This window comes from Fistularia commersonii, chromosome 21 (genome assembly GCF_037954325.1).
Source record: "Fistularia commersonii isolate RoL2024-O1a breed Wild chromosome 21, RoL_Fcom_v1.0, whole genome shotgun sequence".
In the NCBI taxonomy this organism is placed as follows: domain Eukaryota; kingdom Metazoa; phylum Chordata; class Actinopteri; order Syngnathiformes; family Fistulariidae; genus Fistularia; species Fistularia commersonii.
Genome location: NC_141304.1, coordinates 15,384,362 through 15,403,615, shown reverse-complemented (window position 1 = coordinate 15,403,615; position 19,254 = coordinate 15,384,362). Strand labels below are relative to the sequence as shown.

At 50.5% G+C, this 19,254-nt stretch overlaps 3 protein-coding genes across 8 annotated transcripts in view; all 3 read right to left on the bottom strand.

The window, feature by feature from the left end:
* The window catches only part of LOC147222443 (tensin-2-like), a 22,094-nt gene extending 21,886 nt beyond the window's left edge, over positions 1 to 208 (bottom strand). For all 3 annotated transcript variants that reach the window (XM_086168852.1, XM_086168850.1, XM_086168851.1), the window contains exon 1: positions 1 to 208. This exon is cut by the window's left edge and continues 279 nt beyond it. The gene's annotated coding sequence lies outside the window, so the exon portion shown is untranslated.
* A 2,593-nt stretch (positions 209 to 2,801) lies between these two features.
* eif4ba (eukaryotic translation initiation factor 4Ba) lies at positions 2,802 to 12,186 on the bottom strand. Of its 3 annotated transcripts, XM_086168847.1 has the most exons (15): positions 12,096 to 12,186; positions 10,242 to 10,382; positions 9,681 to 9,886; positions 8,848 to 8,964; positions 8,674 to 8,728; positions 8,404 to 8,544; positions 7,755 to 7,886; positions 7,465 to 7,644; positions 6,464 to 6,737; positions 6,276 to 6,364; positions 5,847 to 6,099; positions 5,625 to 5,659; positions 3,834 to 3,963; positions 3,394 to 3,466; positions 2,802 to 3,235 (listed from the first exon to the last, which is right to left on the bottom strand). In XM_086168847.1, the coding sequence occupies exons 1-15, from the start codon at positions 12,106 to 12,108 to the stop codon at positions 3,158 to 3,160; spliced, it is 1,917 nt and encodes a 638-aa protein (XP_086024973.1). In that variant the 5' UTR covers positions 12,109 to 12,186; the 3' UTR covers positions 2,802 to 3,157. The 3 variants fall into 3 exon arrangements, with proteins under 3 accessions (XP_086024973.1, XP_086024974.1, XP_086024975.1); XM_086168848.1 differs by lacking the exon at positions 3,834 to 3,963; XM_086168849.1 differs by lacking the exons at positions 3,394 to 3,466; positions 3,834 to 3,963.
* Positions 12,187 to 14,817: 2,631 nt separating this feature from the next.
* LOC147222441 (keratin, type I cytoskeletal 18-like) lies at positions 14,818 to 17,694 on the bottom strand. 2 transcript variants are annotated; one of them, XM_086168845.1, is made up of 7 exons: positions 17,131 to 17,693; positions 16,114 to 16,196; positions 15,859 to 16,015; positions 15,618 to 15,782; positions 15,419 to 15,544; positions 15,125 to 15,345; positions 14,818 to 15,034 (listed from the first exon to the last, which is right to left on the bottom strand). In XM_086168845.1, the coding sequence occupies exons 1-7, from the start codon at positions 17,593 to 17,595 to the stop codon at positions 14,995 to 14,997; spliced, it is 1,257 nt and encodes a 418-aa protein (XP_086024971.1). In that variant the 5' UTR covers positions 17,596 to 17,693; the 3' UTR covers positions 14,818 to 14,994. The 2 variants fall into 2 exon arrangements, with proteins under 2 accessions (XP_086024971.1, XP_086024972.1); XM_086168846.1 differs by lacking the exon at positions 14,818 to 15,034 and having other exon boundaries at positions 15,121 to 15,345; positions 17,131 to 17,694.
* Between the last annotated feature and the right edge of the window lie 1,560 nt (positions 17,695 to 19,254).

Sequence of the window (19,254 nt, the reverse complement as noted above, 5' to 3'; positions counted from 1 at the left end):
AGTGCAGCCAAGATGATTTTCCAAAAGTTTGCTTCTCCTCTTACAAGAGAAGTGACACCCCGCAGCTTTCTCCCCTTACACCCGCCGCCGCCGCCCTTCTCCGACACCTCCTTCTCGCCCCTGGACCTTCAAAGATCTCCCAAGCCGCCTCCTCGGGCTCGGCGCTCGCAGACCCTCCGGCTCTGGCGGAGCTCCCCTCTCCGTCGGCGGGGGGAGGAAAGGGGGCAGCTGTTTTTGACTTGTTGATGTCAGGCCCTTCCCCTTTCCTTCTGGCTCCGCCGGAGCCCGGGGGGGGGGGGGGGGGGGGTTCAGATAAAGCTCCTTTCAAACACGCCGCCCCTCAAGATTCGGGGCTCCACGAGCGCTAGAAGCCCCCGCGTCTCCTCCGCACTCCGGTCGAGTCACCCTCGGACTCAGGCCCGGGCTTTTCGGAAACTGGCTCCGCTCTTATTTTGTCAATCAATATTTCTGGTTCCATCTAGACGGCCCTTTGGCCGGCGTCCTCCGGAGATGCGCACAAAGACGGGCTCTGTGCTGGGAGTCTCAGATCCGCGTTCCTCTACGACTGCGACACGCGACCGCGCTTCTTCCTCCGCCGCAGCCCTCCGACAGAACGCGGCTTCGACGCTCTCCACAATGAGCTCTTTCTCGGGGCTACGGCGGTTCTCGCAGAACCGCGACGGGGAAACAAACGGGCTAAAATGAGCCGAGCGGCACCGCAAACTGAGAACATGTGTTTCGTCATGTACGGTCGGAGGGAATCGAGACGAATGGGCCGCGGAGGGGATGAGATCAGCCGACACGTGGTTAACGCCGGATCTGGGAATGGGTCCGACGGTTCCTCCCACCCCCCGGTGATGATGTAGGGTGTTATTCAGGTTGGAGTCAAAAGGCTGGACCTCCTGTGAGGAGCAGCTGCCGGCCTCCCCCGGTGGCAGGCGGGGGCGGACAAGTCTCACGGATACACTAAAATAATAAAACCCCGCGGATGAGCTTTGCACAATCGGAAACCGGGTCGGATTTCATCGCCGAACCCGACACCGAGAGGATCGCGAGCGTCGGCGGAGGCCAAGATTCGGCGCTCATTAATTCAACGCTGACCGCATGCGGGAAGTTTCTCCCTGCTAAACTCACTTTTAGGTAAAAGGACTTTGCAGACACAAACCACAAAAAGCACATTCGCCCGCGTTTCCGTGTTTCTGCTAACGTCTGCAAACAGCCAGGCCAGGCAGAAACCTAGTAATTAAACACTTGCGACGCTTATGTATGTGGACTTTCCACCATAATGAGATCGCTGTGTGTGTGTGTGTGTGTGTGTGTGTGTGACGTAAAGCTCAGCAGGATCCTGAGCAGCTGCCACCAGGAGTCCGGTCCTCAGCGGGGGGCCCTGGACGGAAACAAGGCTGAGGAAACGTCGGGCCCCCGGGGGACCACACCGGAGCGCCGAGCCGGGAAAACCACGCTGCTGCTGTTTCACTTAAAAAGTGATCCGTGGGACGAGGCGACCCGTCGTCCCGCCGACACCGTTAAAGCTAGAACTGCCTTGTGTCAGAACACACTGAAGCTGAACTGAGGAGCCGTTGTTATCGGCGCTCAAACTCGACAGACCAGCGCCTGAACCGGCTGGAGCCACCTTCAGCTCCTGGACAGACCGAAAATGTAGATATTCAATCCGTTATTAGCGGGGTTGTTTCAGGAGGCCGGCCGCCGGCTCACCCTGAAAAGCCTGGGAAGCACTTCCAGGCTGCGTCCTCTTTGCCCAAGTCGGATTTCCTCTAAAAATATAGAAGAATATCCGACAGAGGATCTACTTCTTGAAAGCACTTAAGAGTAACACAATGTCCCTGCGTATCTTCTTCTGCCTCTTTGGGCTTTTCCCTTCAGGGGACTCCACAGCGAATCCACCTTCCCCATTTAACCCTATTCTGTGGATCCTCCTCTCACACCAACTACCATCATATCCTCTCTCACGACATCCCTAAATCTGCTCTTTGGTCTTCAACCTTCCACCCAGATCTTCACCACGGAGCGTTCATGTCCAAACCATCTCGGTCATCATTGTTTCGGTCATACATGTCCTGCACCTCTGACAAATTCTTCTCTTCCTTTGGGCTTCCCCCTTCAGGGGGCGCCACAGTGAATCCTGATCCTATCCATTCCCGTCACTCCCAAAGTGAACCTCAGCATCTTCATCTCTGCCCCGTAGTTGTAATGTTTCTAGGGCCATACGGCATCCCTGGCTGGTCTCACCACGGTGTTGTCCACCTTTCATCCTAGCTGAACGGTGTACCTGCATGTATTTAACCGAAATATAAAACCGACCTCTGCCGGTTACAAGCGGGACGGCCATAACCGAGAACCCAAGGACCGCTGGAGGCGAGACCAAGTCAGCTTTTAATGGGTGCAATCATTTCACCGGGTGTACAAACGACGAGCAGGGTGGCGGCGGCGGCGGCGGGGGACGATAACAGAGGCGTCAGCCGATCCTACGATACCGGATCGAATAAGTCGGGATTCACCCCGGAAACAAGTTCGAGCCGGGTGGGGACGGGTCCGCAACCGCCGCTCCACCGGAAGACTGGATTCCTGAGTTTTCCTTCTTTTCTGAAAAACACAACGGCCAAAGTATTTATTTACAAATGAGTAATAAGACGGCTCAGTGAATAGACGGGGTGTATTTGAGCAGTGAATGATGCAAATCGAGAACCGGTCCAAAGTTAGAACAAACTGAAGTCGGCGGTTATCTTCTCCCCGTGAGATGGACCTCACCAAACCTGTGACCCACAAATATACAAATTCCATTTTTCCCCACTTTTTCCATTTATTTATTACAATTAATTCAATGTTAACCATCAATTTATTTTTTTTTTCTTCCCCACGAGTCAGCTACTCCTTTTCTCCCCCCCATTTTAAAACGAGTCCAGTATGTGACTATTCTTTTGAACCTGAAAAGTCCTCAGGGTGGAGCTGGGCAGGGCGGGCGGTTGGAAAGTAAAGGATAGGTTTGAAGGAGGGAAGGAGGGAGGGGGTGATTGTCCTCCCAGGAGCCTCTTCCATGTAAGATTTTTCTTTATAAGCTATGTGAGATTTTTTTTGCGTTCATCTGCTCCTCCTCTTCTTCTTCTTCTTCTTCTTCTTCTTCTCGCCAACTTCTCTTTTATTCGACGTCCCCGACTTCATCTGCATCGTCTCCATCCATTAGTAAAGCGGCGTACTTACTGGCTGAGCTGAATTTCTGGAAGAGAGGGAAAGGAAAAGCGTGAGGCGCATCGGGGGAGAGCGGTAGGACGGATCTAACGGGTCTTTGTGGACTGTTCTTCCACTGAAAACCAAAAAAAAAAACAAAAAACAAAGAGGGGGTTCTGCTAGTTTGATGCCCAGTGAAGGACTTACAGGGGTGGGGGACTCTTCGTATTTCTTTGGCTCTGGTGGTGGTCTGGAGTCTCGGTCTCTTCTGTTATCCTTTCTACAATCAGAACGAACCCTGGGGTTAAAACTTCTTGGCGGGGCTCACCGGAGGAAAGATGACCCCTACTGTGAACACTGGAGACACGCACACATCTACATCTAAACACTACTGGAGCACTAAACCACGCTCAGTTTTGGAGGTTAGATCTCAAAACTGCGGCGATTGCGTCGGCGCTCCGCGGCGTCCCGTTTTACGGCGCCGGTTCGCCGGGAGCGTTAAAATGTGCACACCTCGATCCCTGCTATCCTAGTTTTCGACGGCGGGAGATTAGAAGCCTTGCGTTGTGCAGCTAAACGTAGGCCACTCTTTACAGATGCCTTCATAAAGCCCCGCTTCGGAGTCGCCGAGCTTCTGGGTGGCTGACCTGTCTGCCTCCTTTCTTCGGTCTTTGTTGGGCCCCTCTCCTCGGCCCCGCCCTGCCGCAGGCCCCGCAGACCCACCTCGTGGCCGCGGGGGCCCCCGGTCCCGTTGCACACCGTCAGCCTTGTTCTCATCTTAAAGGAGAAGCCAGACAGTTGAGAGACTTCACACAGCAGACTACACTCACAACACACTGCAGCATCAGGAGCCACTGGGTTGGATTCCAACGTGTCAGTCTCTGATGTGGGGCCCGATGGGGGCCGGGTGGAGCCTGTGCGGGGTGAGGGGGGGGGACGGGGGGACCCCAAAAACTTCGGGAGCAAAGGGGCGTCGGACATCGGACGATGCGAAGAGTCAAATCGTATTCGAATCGGACGCTTTCTGTTTGGCAAAGGCTGCGGACGTCTGCCTCCGCCCTCACTGGAGTGTTTGGCGTTCTCCCCGTACTGACAAATCACGTCCCGCTCCTTTGCGGTCTTCGTTTTTTAACGACGCTGACGTCTGGTGCGGGCTTGAAAAACAAAAAGGGGGAAATGCGGTGGCTGACTACGCAGGCGGTTATGTGACGGGCCAAAAATGCAAACTCACGCTCCACAAGGAACAGGACCCCACGCTTTCAACGAAACACGCGTCGTCATCTTCACACACCCCCCCCTTTGTATGCTGACACGTTTAAACTGCATGTGACACGCGACGCCATCGTCGCTCGCCGCGTCCGCGTAAAGAAAAAACAGCTACTCCAAATGGGATCCAGTTCCGTTTCCCCCAGGACACCACCAGGACCACACCAGTGTCAACAGCACACTCAGCACACCGGCGGCGTTGCAGGACGTGAGGCTCAGAACAGAATCCATGGAATGACGGTAAACAGAGCGACGTCAAGAACGTCCAGAGGTGGTGGAGGACAGAGTCAGAGACTCACTTTCACTCTCATTCACTCAATCTGCAGCACTGAGCAGGTGCTGAACCGCTCGTGACACCCCAAGAACTGTGCTTTGCACCTTATTGACACAATAAAACACACACACACACACACACACACACACACACACGCGTGCACACATAGATACATCAATGGTTTAAGTACAGCCAGGGGAATTCCAGAATTCAAGTGTTTGATCAATTCAACAAATCCCTACAATCATAACAAAGATTCGGCGATGTTCCAATAATAAATCCATAATTGAGCTTTAATCACGTTAATTTCAGCACCTTTTTTCTTTAAATCACCGAAATTCTTACATATAAGTTTGAATTCCTTCATGAGTTAAACGTATAGACGAAACAGGACGCTGTGTAAACCAGGATTTCTTTTCCCGGTCACTTGAAGTGACCATGAACACCGAAACTAGTTAATGCTGAAAAGTGAATCCAGTACATTTGGCTAATGTTCCACTGACAGCGTGAAATCCCACTGAGGCCCAACTGATTGTCCCCTGAAGGGAGCAGCCCAAAGGAGGAGAACACTCCATGAGTGTGGTTTTAGTACCGACTGATAGTGGCGTCGACGTCTCCAGTCATTTTTTTTTTTCTTTTTTAAAACACTGCTGCAGTTGCGGCTTGATGTGAATAAAGCAATAATAGTTCTGTCGATCTCCTTGGACTGTGAGCTAAAGATCCACGGCACCTAGATGATTGGCAGGGTCTTTCCTTTTTTTTGTTTTTTGTGCTGCTGTTTGATTAGGGGGCCACATTAATTCATAAAAATAGAAGTGTATTTAATTGTAAGTTCGGGCTGCGGGTCGTGTTCGGACATCAACACAGCTTGTGTCACGCAGCCATCAGCGGGACTCACCCTTTCCAGATCCCCCTTCATCTGCAGAACTTGAGCTGAAGAACAAGAGGAACGAGTCAGGGAGCTGAACACAAACCCCCAAAGGGCTAAACAGTACCCACTCTGTGTGTGGAGCGCGCGCGCACACACACACACACACACACACACACACACACACACTTGCGCATACACACACACACACACACACAGAGTTTCCGAAAGCATTCGCGACATGTGTCTCACCCTGGATTTGGGGCGGTCGACCCACTTTGGGGGGCTGGAGGTTTCCCATCGCCTTCACTGGAGGCTGTGCTGGCCGCACTCCTCTTCACCCAAGCGTTCTCCTTGGGAGGAGGTGCAGGCATCACCTTCAGGGGCTCCTTGGAAGAGCTAGTAGAGGTAGGCCGTGGGGAGGGCCCGGGGGAAGAGGGTTCGTCTTCTCTCCCGCTGAAAACCTCGTTCTCCCCAGAGCGCTCGTTGTCTCGACACCTTGACACTGGCGGGCCAGAGCAATATTTACATTAAAAGCCGCTCCTGTTCAATAAGGTTTTTGGTTCCATGGCTGAGTTAAAAACAGGTCAGGGTGACAGATCCCTGATGGAAGACACCCATCACACACACATCATCTTGACACACACTTCATAAAATAAAGGTGTGTCCTCTGATCTTTACCTCTTCCAGAACTGCTTCCTTGCTGTGAAGACTCACTTCCTGTGCGAGATCTCTCAGTCGGAGGCTCCTCGTTGCGCCAGCTCGGGTCTCTGAACACAAAACGCCAGGCTCAACTTTACCGAGCACAAATAACCGCGTCTTTCCATCCAAATATTCGGCGTAGCGACTGGGCAGACGGAGCTGCGGACCTGTCTCGCATCTTCCGATCGGGTCCCCGGCCCTTGTCTTCCTCCAGCTGCCTCTGCAGCCGCTCCTCCTGTTTCTTGAGTCTCTCTTCCACCTCCCGCTCTTTGGAGGCAGTGTCAACTGGTTTGGCACCACCAAAGATGGCGGAAGCCCTGCTGCCGGAGACGGGCGGAGCGGCCGGGGAGGTTCCGCCGCCCCCTCCGCCTCCGCTGCTCCCCTCCTCATCCTTGGGCACACTGCGCGGCTTCAAATTCAACTTGGGTCTTTGCTGGGGACCTGGAGGGGGGGATGGAAAAGTTTGTCAAAATGCGCTTGATTCCACTGAGCTACACCGGCTCGGGGAGATTCTCTGGAGTGTAAAATATGTAAACACTCTCCAGTATTCAGTCCCTCTCGGCCGACGGTACAGTTAATCCATAGGATGGAGTGTGAAAGTGCAGCATATTGAATTTTGAATATGACGGATCATTTCATCACAGCTGACTGGGACACTGACACAAAAATCACCAATGCGTGGATTCTCTTCGCTCCTGTTCACAACACCAGAGCCTCAATAAAAACAATCTTTAAATATCTGGAATAAAAAGAGTTTTCCGCAAAGTAGTAGCATTTTAAAAATAATAACCTTTCACTGGTTATTCAACAACCTCTAGACAACCAGGAAGTTCAACATAATTCGCCATGAATATTAAAACTGGACTAGTATTTGCGGACAGACCGAGGAGGAGGTGGCAGGACAGCTAGAAACGGGGAGGACTATCACCCAACCAACAATACAAATTTGTTTCCTCTGAAATACGGCTTGAACGCGGCTTCTATCTCTACTTTCACGACGACAAAGCCGGTGCCTTTCTGGAAACACAATTTGGACCAAAACTGAAATGACTGCTGTCTGCTTTCAGCCTTCTATAGCCGGTCCTCATTCAGGATCACAGAATGCGTGTTATCCCAACATCTCCATCATGACCAAATGTTTTCTAAATATGCTAAGTGTCTTTCTCACCTCTATCGTCGCGGCGATCATCCCGTCTCTCAAATCGGTCATCGCGGTCCCCATAACGATCCCGGTCTCCATAACGATCCCTGTCCCCGTAGCGATCGCCGCTCCCCCGGCTGTCGTCGTAATCGCGGCGGAAACCGCTGCCAAAGGCTCGGCGACCTCCGCCACCACGAGAGTCAAAACCTAGAGAAAGAGAGAGAGAGAGATAAGGAAAGTTGTCCAAGAGTATAAACACTTATTTTAGGGAATCTGGATCCATCCAATTGGATCCTCTTCATGCCAGAGAAAATCACCTCCTCTATCGTAGTCTCTGCGATCTCTGTCGTCATAGCGATCCCGGTAGCGGTCTCTCCCACCATCGTAACGGTCATTGTCCCGCCGGGGCCCATCTCTATAACGATCTGACTCGTAGCGGTCTCGAGACCCTGTGATAGTTGTGAGAACGAGAAAAATGAGCAAGGTTATTCAGGGCCTTCAACCCCCTGATATTACAGAAACAAGACTAGTAAATACCATTATTTTCACCTGCGGTGGTGGTAAACAACAGGTTCCTTTACAAATCACAAACAATTCAGCTGAGAGAACTGGCGGAGCCTCTTTTCTCCAGCAGCCGTAAACCGGCTCAATCATTACTGCCAAACTGTGGCCTCAAAATATGCGGGGATGCAACATTTCTAGTGGGATAAGGTGTGTGTGGTCACGTGTGCACGCAGCTAGTTTTGTAGCTTTGGAGACAATCTCGCCGTGGGCCGACCTCAGCAGATGGTAGAATGTGAGGGGGAGGTCAAAATACCCAATGACAGGGGTGCACAGTTAACATGTGTCCCAAACATCTGCCGGTGGTCTCCCGATGACAGTAATTATCCCAATTTGGACATCAGGTCCCTCCGCAAACATGAGGGATAACAGGATACCGTCCCGCATTTACAGTCACCGACTTACTCTCTCCGAATGCATCGTCTCTTCTGGGTGGCCCATCGTCGCTGTCTGCGCTGGGCCGGGCTCTCCAGTCGCTGTCTGTCTTGTCGGGGCCCGAATCCATCATTCGTCCACCCCTGTCACGGCCCATAAGTCCATCCCTCTCTAACACACACACATACACAATAATTACAAACACATTTAGCGATCGTGCGGGGAATAATGACCGATTAGAAGACTGAGCGTGTTACAGTGGGAAATTTAAGTCAGAGCAAAATATAAACTGCTTTGTACCTTTATCATTAGACTGGCCCGCAATGTCCACATGGATCCTTCGGTTTCCCAGGGTCTGTTGGCAAGGATAATGTAATCACATTTTGCAAATCACATTTTCATAAATTATTATAACTTTCATTTTCAACTTAGATGCCTTATTCAGAAATATAAAACAAAGTTGTCTCCTCTCACCCCCTCACTGAAACTCAAGGCCCTCAGAAGAGAATCCACATCCTCAAACTCGGCATAGCCGAAGCCTTTCAACTTGCTAGGGTTAGCGGGTTCTCGAGGCAGACGCACTGCACTGATCTGCAAAGATTTCGGGATAGGTTATTGATCAGAAAGCACCGACACTGGCTTTAATAATGCAAGCCCACGTTAACATTTCCTGTAGTGCGTGTGTGTGTGCGTGTCTTGCAATGTTGCCTTCAATGGCTGACAGTCCAGCATTAATTCTCCATCAAATGAAACAAAGAAACTTTATTGTTCTGTTTGTTTTTCCACAGCTGTGTCACATGTTGAAACTGTATTAAAAGGCTGCCCAGGCTTATTCATTTGGAGAAATTTAATTTTCTGCGGACTTAGGTTTGCTATACACTCTGGATAAGATGCCTGAGATTTTTCCCAGTGGAGAAACTGCTGCATAACATAATGCAATTTCACAGAGTCTGGGACTACATGATCACTACAGCAGAGAGGACTTATAAAAGTCAATACAATTGAAGTTTTAATTGGAGAATAAAATCTGCATTGCATTTTGATGGACCTATCTGTCAATACAATTACCTATCTGGCAGCATGTGATTTTCAGAGCTGAAAGGTCAAATTTACACTGTGAAAATGGTTTTATGGACACAAGCCTACCAGACACAAATTTTTATTTTGCAATTCGGAGGTTGCCTTTGTGCTCAATTAGAAACAGGAGCCTGGGTTTTCTGCTTTAGATTTTTTTTGACGACTCCTACACAGGGAAGTGTCTGCAGAGGCGCTGCAGCTTATAGGATATATGTACTTGACACACTTACTGTCAAGCCGCTGAAGAATTCTTTGACGGATTCTTCGGTGACCTCATAGGGCAGGTTGCCCAAAAACGCCGTGTATGGCGGACTGCGGGGCAGTTTGGACAGATCGATACCAGGTTCGCGGGCCGAGCGCGGTGCTGTGGGCAGGATGGAGCGGTCGATGGGTGGTGCCCGGTACGTATCCTCCTCCGTGTGCCATGCGGTTGAAACTGGAGAGATGAGTGGGGGGGGGGGAATATCAATCTATCACCAGAAGCCTCAAATGAAAGAACTACCTTGACGTGGACACAATTGGTTACATTTGGTCTGAACTTTTTCGTTTTTAAAGAGGGAATATATATATAAAGAATATGGAGCTTGATTGTTAAGTCATGGACAGATTGAATAAATAAGGAAATTCAACTTATTCCAATTATTGAGGACTACGACGATTCAATTATTGACAATTTTCAATTAAGTCAGGCACCCTGTTACTGCAAACTCAATGCGACCGATTGGATTTTACGATCCCCGCGTGGAAAAATGCAAGACGAGGACCTCATTAGCATTTGATTGCGTGCTCACCGTCTCCATCCAGATCGTCAGTCTCGTCAGCCCAGCTTGTGGTTTTAGTCGGGTAGCTGGGGGCAACGCCACTACCGCTACTATCCTCTGCCAGGAAGTCGGTCAGAGTGAGGGTCTTCCCCTTCTTGTTCTTCTTCTTAGCTAGATGCAAAAAGGGAAAGTGCACCGTCAGATAGGAGCAAATGAATCGAAGGCCATGTAAATGTCAATCGAAAAGCCCCGAAGCAACGTTCCCGGCAATACTGTAATCCCAGTAGATTAACATTTTTTGAAACTTTCAAAGATAACAAACCGGCCAGTGTCGCGTAAATGTTTTTGAAAGCAGACGCACATCTGCAGTCCCGGCGTCTCACAAAGGCCCGTGTGCATGCGTCCAATCATATGGGGAGCTGCAAATCTGCCGCGACAACCACTATTTGTGGTGTTTATGCTGTGAGATACAGCCCGGCCGAGCTGGATTTGTTGATAACAAAAACAGTGGCTTCTTTTCAAAATGATGGGGGTAAAAAAAAACACAAACTCCTAACCTAGGGAGTGGTCTATGGGAACACACTGTACAAATAGGTAGTATTCCTTGTACGACCAAGCCACCGGGGCACATGTTTCGAGGACCGTAAATCAGAAAGGTGTGTATCTTTGACGGAACACGCCTGATATGACACTGACAGCTTGTTTAGGTCTGAGGTTGCAAAGAACCGGGCGCATAAAGCAGGTGGTCAGCCTTATTGTGAAAAGCCCAGCTGTCAGGACATTCTTTCCAACGCGACAAAAACCGCTCCAAAACACAGATCAACACAACTCGTATCCTGTACGTGGTGTCAAGAGGGAGGGCGGCATTGTTTACATCTACCATCCGTGCCAGGCCTGACCTACATCAGCACCTCCTCGTCCATGTGGATGTGGATCTGAGCGGTTATGTCAGCCTTCCGCACTGCTGTGACATTAGCCGGCTAAGAGCTGCTGAACGGCTACGTCCACTTGAGCCTGCTCCGACTTCATTCCCACCTCAGACAACCGTGGCGTAGAGAAATGGTTCAAAACATTCGGGTGACTAGATGATGCGGGTTTTGTTTGGTTTATTTCATTCTTTTTGCCGACGGGGGAAGTGTATCCCCAACCCCCACCGCTTAGCAAGCTAGGTTTTCGGGCCTAGTGCACGCTACAGCGCAGGGATCCAAGTGCGCCATCATCCTGGCGAGACTTCGCCGGAAGGAGAGGACGTCTCCAAGTTGCGAAGCTGTCAATTCTACGTTTAATACGCGAACAAGGCGGCACGGTGGAGGAGGAGAGGGGATTCGGCCAAAAGACGGAGCGGCGGAGCCCGGCGGTACACGTGGGGAGAGACTCCCCGGCCAGCCCGGAGCGCTCGGCCCGACCCCTCCTCCGCGGACCGCGCTTGCGCCCGGTGCTTAGCGGCTCTTTAGCGCCTTTAAGCTAGCTCCGGCGCGGGCATACAATAAGCGACGCCAGCGCGGCGTTGAATTAAAAACACTCGGTGCCACGTCACACGCCGTTCGGTCAAAGCGAGCGGCGATTTAACGGAAAATACCGACGGTGTGAAGTAAACGGCGGGGGGCCGTTAAGTCGTGAAAAGCGCGGTTTCGGAAAGGAAGGGGGAGAAATGTTGAGATGGTTGGGAGTCGTTGCTTCGTTCATTCGCCTTCCACTTCGGTTTTAACGGCTCTCTGGGGCCGAAACGGCCGGCTAACGTCCTCCCGCTTGTGAGACAACGACGCGCACGGACTTGAGTGTTTTTAAACAACCCCCGAATTCAAAAATGTGTAACATTAAACGGCTATAATCAGCTGAAATTCTTCACAACCGACTCCGTCCGTTCACCCACATAAACCTCACCTGACGCCGCCATGTTGGAGAGCGAGTTCGTAATAGTTCCCGGATGAAGGCGTCAGAGGTTTATCATCGGGAGCGCGCATTGGCGTTCACGAGCAGCAGCCTCCTCCTCCTCCTCCTCCTCCTCCCTTCTCTTCTTCTTCTTCTTCTTCTTCTTCTTCTGGCTTCTCTGCACTTTTCTCTTCCATCTACATCAACTGCTTCTTCTTCCTTCTTCTTCCTTCTTCTCCTCTGGCTGCAGCTGCTTTCCTGCACCTTTCTCTTCCATGCTCTTCTTCTCCTTTGGGCTTTTCCCTTCTGGGGTCACCACAGAAATCGGACCTTCTCCATCTCAACCCTTTTCTCTGGATCCTCCTCGCTGTTGGAGTGCAATGTTCACGTTCATATCTAAAATCGTATAGAAGCGAGTCGCAAATGTTGAGGTTTATGTTGATGCATTTTTTCTCTGGATTTCAGGGGCTGCAGGGAATGATGTGGGTGTGGGAACAGTTAGTTATACCGCAGTTATATCGCCATTGCTCATTAAACAAACATTTTATATCACCTGGGTGTTTCCCAAAATGCTACATTATTGATAATAATGTTTACACTCTTCCTATCAGCACATATCGCAATGCACTGGGACAGCAAAGGAGGAATTTCAGTGTACAGGGAGACACGTTTCTAAACATGTGACGATAAACGCCTTCATATCCTCTCTCACTACGTCCATAAACCTTTCTCTACATGCACATGGAAGATGTTTTGGAAAGAAGGTCAGAGAAGCCAGGCTGAGATGGTTCAGAGAGTGAGTATATCGGTAGACGGAAGCTGGAATTGGAGGTCTCCGAAAAGAGATGGGTTGAAGGTTACTTTTAAGCAAAATACTAGTTTGAGTCCTGGTTGTATTTGTGAAAAACTTAAATGATCTCCTCTCTCTGCTCTCGTGCTGTCGTCCTTTTACTGATGCGTGCATCTGCTTATTAAGAGCGACAAGAAATACTTTAACATGTTTTATTTAGCTGTTACAAGATCGCGGTATTGCTCACATTTAAAAGGACTTTTTAAAACTGAACAAACTAAAATAAAATAACTTTGAATTCAATACTCGAAAATTATTTTCAAAAAAAATTTGATAGGTGGAACACTTTGTAAATATATTATTATTATTATTATTGCTCTTATTATTGTTGTTATTATCATTATTATTATTGCTATTATTATTGTTATCATTATTATTATTATTGCTATTATTATTATTATTATCGTTATTATTGTTGTTATTATTATTTCTATTATTATTATTACTACTATTATTATTGTTATTATTATTGCTATTATTATTATTATTATTATTATTATTATTATTATTATTATTATTATTATCATGGCAACTGGACTTGAATTTCTTCAAGTCCTTTCTTCAAGACATTTCACCCCTGAAACTGAAGGAGCTTCTGGGACGAGAGGTGAAATCACCTCGAGTCAAGAAACTCAAGTCCAGTTGCTACACGACAAGAAGATTTCCACAAGGCCAGAGGAGGTTTATGGATGGATGACAGGAAGTTAGAAGATGTGGAGGAGAAGGTTAGATGGAGTGAGATGATGGTCTCTGGAGCAGCTCAGAGGACACGATCATACGAACGCCGAAGGTCTTCGGTCATCACTTCCATCAAACCGCTTTTATTTAACAATCACCCAAAAGAAAGAGTCACAGGACTTATGAAGACCTTCACCTCTAACAATTCAGAGACCGGTTTTAGAAAGTGGTCAGGATATAGTCGAATCTGTTGGCATCGACCGACGGCAAAGGACGACGATATTAAAACAGCTGACGAAGGAATCTTTTTAGACATCAACGGTTAAGATCTTTCCTGACAAGGCACAAGGGGTGGGGAAATCTTAGAAGGCCCACTTCCATAGAAAGGCTCCTAATAAGCCATAGAGAAAAGTAAATAATTGGTAAGCTGTGGAATATATGTTCATTCACGAATATAGAAACTCCCAACGGATAGGACAGAGATGGGAGGTGGAAATAAACGTTGACATCTTAGCGGACGCCTGGGAGCAGATATGCATGGAGTCAAACTCCTGGAGAGAATTCCAGTGGAAAGTAATTATCAGGTGTTTTTCAAACAGCTAAATAGCTAAAACGGGGCCGACTCGTTGTAGTTCTTGTGTTAAAAATCTCGCCGACCGCACACATATAGTTTGGCTTTGTCCCAAACTAAGTTTATTTTGAAAGGAGGTTTTTTGACGCCCTCAAAGCGCTCTTCAAACGCCAACCCCTATGGGTGCAGACAGAAAGGAGCAAAAATACCTCACGGCGGCATTAAAAGCCATAACTGGAAAATCAGTCGGATAAAACCGGACGCCCTACATTTAATATATGGATCCAAAAAGTATGGGACATTCACCAGATGGAGAAATGACATCTTCATTAAGACTTAAGATTCCTATTTTTACTAAATGATGAGTTCCTGTCATGTCTTTACTAATACAATAAAGTTAGACTCAAAGTGTTGGACCTGCATCGGACATAAACGTCATTTCCTTTCAGATTACCTACAAGGAGTGGATTTTTTTTTTTTTAATTTCTTTATAATTTATACTTTTTTTCACCTCCCCCTTTTTTTTCTGTTATTATTTCACGTCGTGTCATCTCATTCTAAGTGGTACACGTACCCGTCATTGAAGTCAAGAACATAAAAATGGAGTTCAAAAAAAAAAAAAAGAGAAAGAGTCATGACTGGAATGCCTTTTATTTTCTGCAGCGTTAATGGCGGGTCACGCAGTGGTTACGGCCTTTATTCAACTAGAAAATGCCTTGCGATCTTTGCAGAAGGGAGACATTTCTGCTTTTGTGTGGTGGTGGTGGTGGTGTTGGAGGAGGCTTCCATCTGAGAAGGGTCTTTGTCCCGGATCAGGAAGTGGCGGCCAGCTCGTCCAGCGCATCCTGCAGTCTGCGAGGAGCGCCAAGGAGAAACGTGACGTTTAAAAAACTCAAATACGCCGCTTGGCTTTACGATTCCCGTCCGGGACGGAGCACTCACTTGAAATCGCCTCCGTCCAGCAGGCCCTTGTACGTGCCGATCTCGTTCTCCAGCTTCACCTTGAGGTTGAGGAGCGCCTCGTACTCCTGGGTCTGCTGCTGGATGTTGGCGCGCAGGTTTGTGAGCTCCTCCTCCAGTCGCATGATGATGCCGTTGTACTTCTCCATCTCCATGTTGTTCCGCAGCTCCGTGTTGCGCAGGGTGTCTTCCAGGGAGGCTCTCTGAGGAGACGGGAGGGAAACATCACGACATCGCCGGGATGTTCTCCTGGCGTGGGCCGAAAGGTGGACTCACCAGGCTCTGTTGTGACGCGAGCTCGATTTCTAGCGTCTGTATCTGTCTGGATAAGTCGCCCATCTCCATCTGCGCTCCCTGGAGAGCTTCCGTGTTCTGCGATACCTGCGCCTGCACATCTGCCGTCTGAAGAGAGTCGGATCCGTCAAACCTCGCCGCCTCGCCGCCTCGCCGCCAAGCATCCCGCCGCCGCCCTCACCTGATTTTCATGCCACCGTTTGAGGTCCTCCGCGTTCTTCACCGCGATCCTCTCATAGTTGCCCCTCATGTCCTCCATGATCTGGGCCAGGTCGTGACCTTTCGGGGCGTCCACGTCCACCTGCACCCCCGACTGGGAGATCTGATTCCTCAGCTCCGCCACCTCCTGGAGGGAGATGGAAACGTCAGCCGGGTGTTTACGGGTCGCCCGGAAAATCGGGCCAGACGTTCACGACCCGTACGTTCTCGTGGTTCCTCTTCAGGAAGATGAGCTCCTCCTTCAGGGCTTCGATCTCGCTCTCCACGTTCATCCTGCTCATGTTGGTGTCGTCGATGACTTTCTTCAGCCCCGCGATGTCGGCCTCCACGGACTGGCGGATGGCCATCTCGTTGTCGAACCTGCGTGTGGAGAACCCGCGGATGTATTTCGGGCGATTAAGATCCTCAATCTCCTCCCGCACTGAATCCACGCCCAAATCGAGTTTAAAACCACGTACTTTACTTTGAAGTCGTCGGCGGCCAGACGAGCGTTGTCAATCTGGAGCACAAAGCGAGCGTTGTCCACTATCTTGTCGAAGATCTGCGGCGAGAGATCGAACGTGGGGTTAGACAGGACGCTTGGTTTAATTCCACCTTCCCTTTGTATGGATTTTGGTAAATTGGCGACGTTCATTTTGCGCGTGAGATAATAACGTTAAACAGATGTCCGGACATGTGACGCGCAGGATTCAAGCCCTTATGTAACAGCGGCCAATCCGGAGCCGGCTGCCACGAAGGGGCCACCGCGAGGCTGGAGGTCTCTTTGTGTGTCTGCAAGGAATGTGGAATTCTTTGTTGGCGACCGCTTTTCTTTTTTTTTTTTTTTACGAGATCTAGTGGAAGTAGAGAGGAAACACTGGCAGAGCAGAACAAGAGCGCAGCCATCAATGTGTCACTGTGAAACCAAAAAGCTGGGATTTTTGGGGGAAGAATGTGACATTTTGGCTCGGCGGGGCCGCCGCCGATTGTTCTGCATGCGGTCGACTCGCACGCACTCACGGCCGGCCGCCGGGGAGAAACAGATCCATTGTGTGTGTGTGTGTGTGTGTGTGTGTGTGTGTCATGCATGCATGTTTGTGAGTCATAACCACACATCTGTTTCCCATTGAGGCCCTCCTACGCCGGAGTATGTTTGCAGAATGGCTTCGGAAAAACTCTTCCATCGGTCAGATGTTTGCGAGTCCGTCTCGTGCTGGTGATTCACCAGGAGCGGTTCTGACCGCTTCCCTGCATGAATGGAAGTTTTACGGAGGGGGCGGCGTGGCGTGGTGTGGTGTGGTGTGGCCGGAGGGGGGGTTACAGCTTGGCAACCACACCCTTCATTCTCTTGCAAGAAATTTGATAACTCCCAGGAGAACGGCTGACCCACACGGCTTGGAAAGTGGAAAAGTAGAAGTTGCGATCGAATCGCGTGAGAGCGGCTCGTCGGACGGACGGAAGGAGAACTTTAGCGCCACTTTATTCATCCGCATTACCTGGTTACGCAGGTCGTCGATGACGGGCCGGTACTTGCTGTAGTCCCTCATGCTGGGTCCCCCCTTCTGCAGGGCCTCCCTGATCTTCATCTCCAGATCCTGGTTGGTCTTCTCCAGGTTCCTCACCGTCTCGATGTAGCTGGCCAGGCGGTCGTTCAGGTTCTGCATCTCCCCCTTCTCGTTGCCGACGATCCCGGGGCCTCCGGAGCCCATTTTGGCCCCGGCGCCGCCGCCGAAACCCGCGCCCACGCCGCCGCCCACGCCGCCGCCCATGCCGCTGCTCACCTTGAAGGCGCTGGAGGACGACACGAACGGGGCGCCGGAGCGCAGAGAAGATGCGGAGGCGGAGGAGATGCGGGCGCCCTTCCCACCCGCGCCGCCGTGAATGCTGAAAGCGTAGCTCGGCGCCGAGCGGGTCATGGTGATGTGAGCGGAGGGTACCTGCTGATAGGCGGCTCTTCTCATTTTCGCGGAGAATTCACGGCGTGACGGAGAGCGACAGAAAAGAGAGAGAGGTGGAAGCTCACTGCCGAACGACCCAGAAAGTGACGCCGGCAGCAGGAAGCGGAGAACTTATACCCCTCCTGCTTCTCTGGCTCAATCACGGCCGGCCTCTCAGACCCGGCCCACTCCATCCATCCCTCCCTCCCTCCCTCCCCGTTCCCCTCCCTGCCCTCTCATTCCTCTTTTTACCCACATGTTCCCCTTTTCTAAACCTCGGTATTTAGTTTCCGTCCCAGCACATCTTTCACACGATGATCATCCAAAGGCAGCTGCTTCCAGGGAAAGTTTAAATAGAAACGATAAAATGGGAAAAACAAAAGTCCCCTCCCCCTCCTGGTGAGAATGGCATTCCTCTCTGTTTCCCCTAGAAGGAGTATTATCGGCCTCAGAACCAGATATTTCCAAACTGCCGAGGAGATAAAGCAGGTCGGCGTGATAATTCTCAAACGCCACAAGGACACCGGAGAAATACCGTTCTGGCTTTTGTTGGTGAAATTAAGAGCGAAACCCCGCGGGACCCCCGGCCGATTCTAACAAAAGGAAATCTGAGGACGGGCGAGTCGTAAAAAACAAACAAAAAAAAAAAAAACCCAGGAGAGACGAGGAGGCCGGCTGGAGAGGAGAAATCGAGTCAAAGTCGTCCGATCAGTTCATTATGTCAACTTGTGATGCATTTTTATGGTTGTCAAGGCAACAAGTTGGGGGAAAAACACTTCCTGCACATGATGATTAGTGTTGAATCAACATGGAAGTGTTTCCATGGGTCCCTCCTCTCCCCGCGCTCCCGGACAAACCCCGATCTTTTCTTTTCCGGAAGATCTTTTCTTCGGGTTTCGGCGTTTTTTTTCCCTGGCGTTTTTTGCGCGGCGCCGTCCCGGGGGCTCTTCAGGAGGACGAGGAGGGGCGGGAAACGGTCGCAACGGCTGAAGCCGTGATCGGCGGGCCCGTGACGAGCGGGGGAAGCACGAAGAGGAACGAGGAATTAAGTCGGCATGACTCGGACCGCGTGACAGCGCCGGACGCTTTGCGAGTGTTTTGACAACGAAGCGTCTGCCAGGCGGCCGGGAAACACAGAGGAAGGGCGTAAATAAACAACGACAGCGTTTCTGCGAGTGTGTGTCTGTGTGTGTGTGTGTGTGTGTGTGATGCAGAGGGGCGGAGGGGCGGCACCGCCGGCCGGACAGATGTGCAGGAGGAAGATGAAACTGAGGAGAGGCGGAAAAGTTGAGTCGCCGCGGCGTCACATCGGCATCTTTGATTCATTATTTTCTGTGAGAGCTCACACACACACACACACACACACACACACACACACACACACACACACACACACACACACACACACACACACACACATGCAGACACGTCACAGAGGCAGACAAGGCCGACCCAGGGCCAGCAGGGGGGGCAATGAAGGCCTGCCCGCGAGGCTGCGAGCAGGGAAGATCAGCAACACTCACGCTGTGCACACACACACACACACTCACACACACTCACACACACACGGCACGCAAGGACAAGGAGGCAACACACACGCTGCTCACATATACACTGCAGTAACACACACACACACACGCAGTAGATAGCCTGCGACAACACACACACAGCACACAAGGAGGC

Coding starts and splice junctions, on each gene's coding strand:
- eif4ba (XM_086168847.1), bottom strand. Junction 7,645..7,754: donor CAGAGACTACGATAGAGGAG/GTGATTTTCTCT, acceptor CTCTTTCTCTAG/GTTTTGACTCTCGTGGTGGC. Junction 6,738..7,464: donor TGATCGCCGCGACGATAGAG/GTGAGAAAGACA, acceptor CCCCCCCTCCAG/GTCCCCAGCAAAGACCCAAG.
- LOC147222441 (XM_086168845.1), bottom strand. CDS start 17,595: ATGAGAAGAGCCGCCTATCAGCAGGTACCCTCCGCTCACATCACCATG. Junction 16,197..17,130: donor TCGACGACCTGCGTAACCAG/GTAATGCGGATG, acceptor CTCTCGCCGCAG/ATCTTCGACAAGATAGTGGA. Junction 15,783..15,858: donor TGAAGAGGAACCACGAGAAC/GTACGGGTCGTG, acceptor ATCTCCCTCCAG/GAGGTGGCGGAGCTGAGGAA.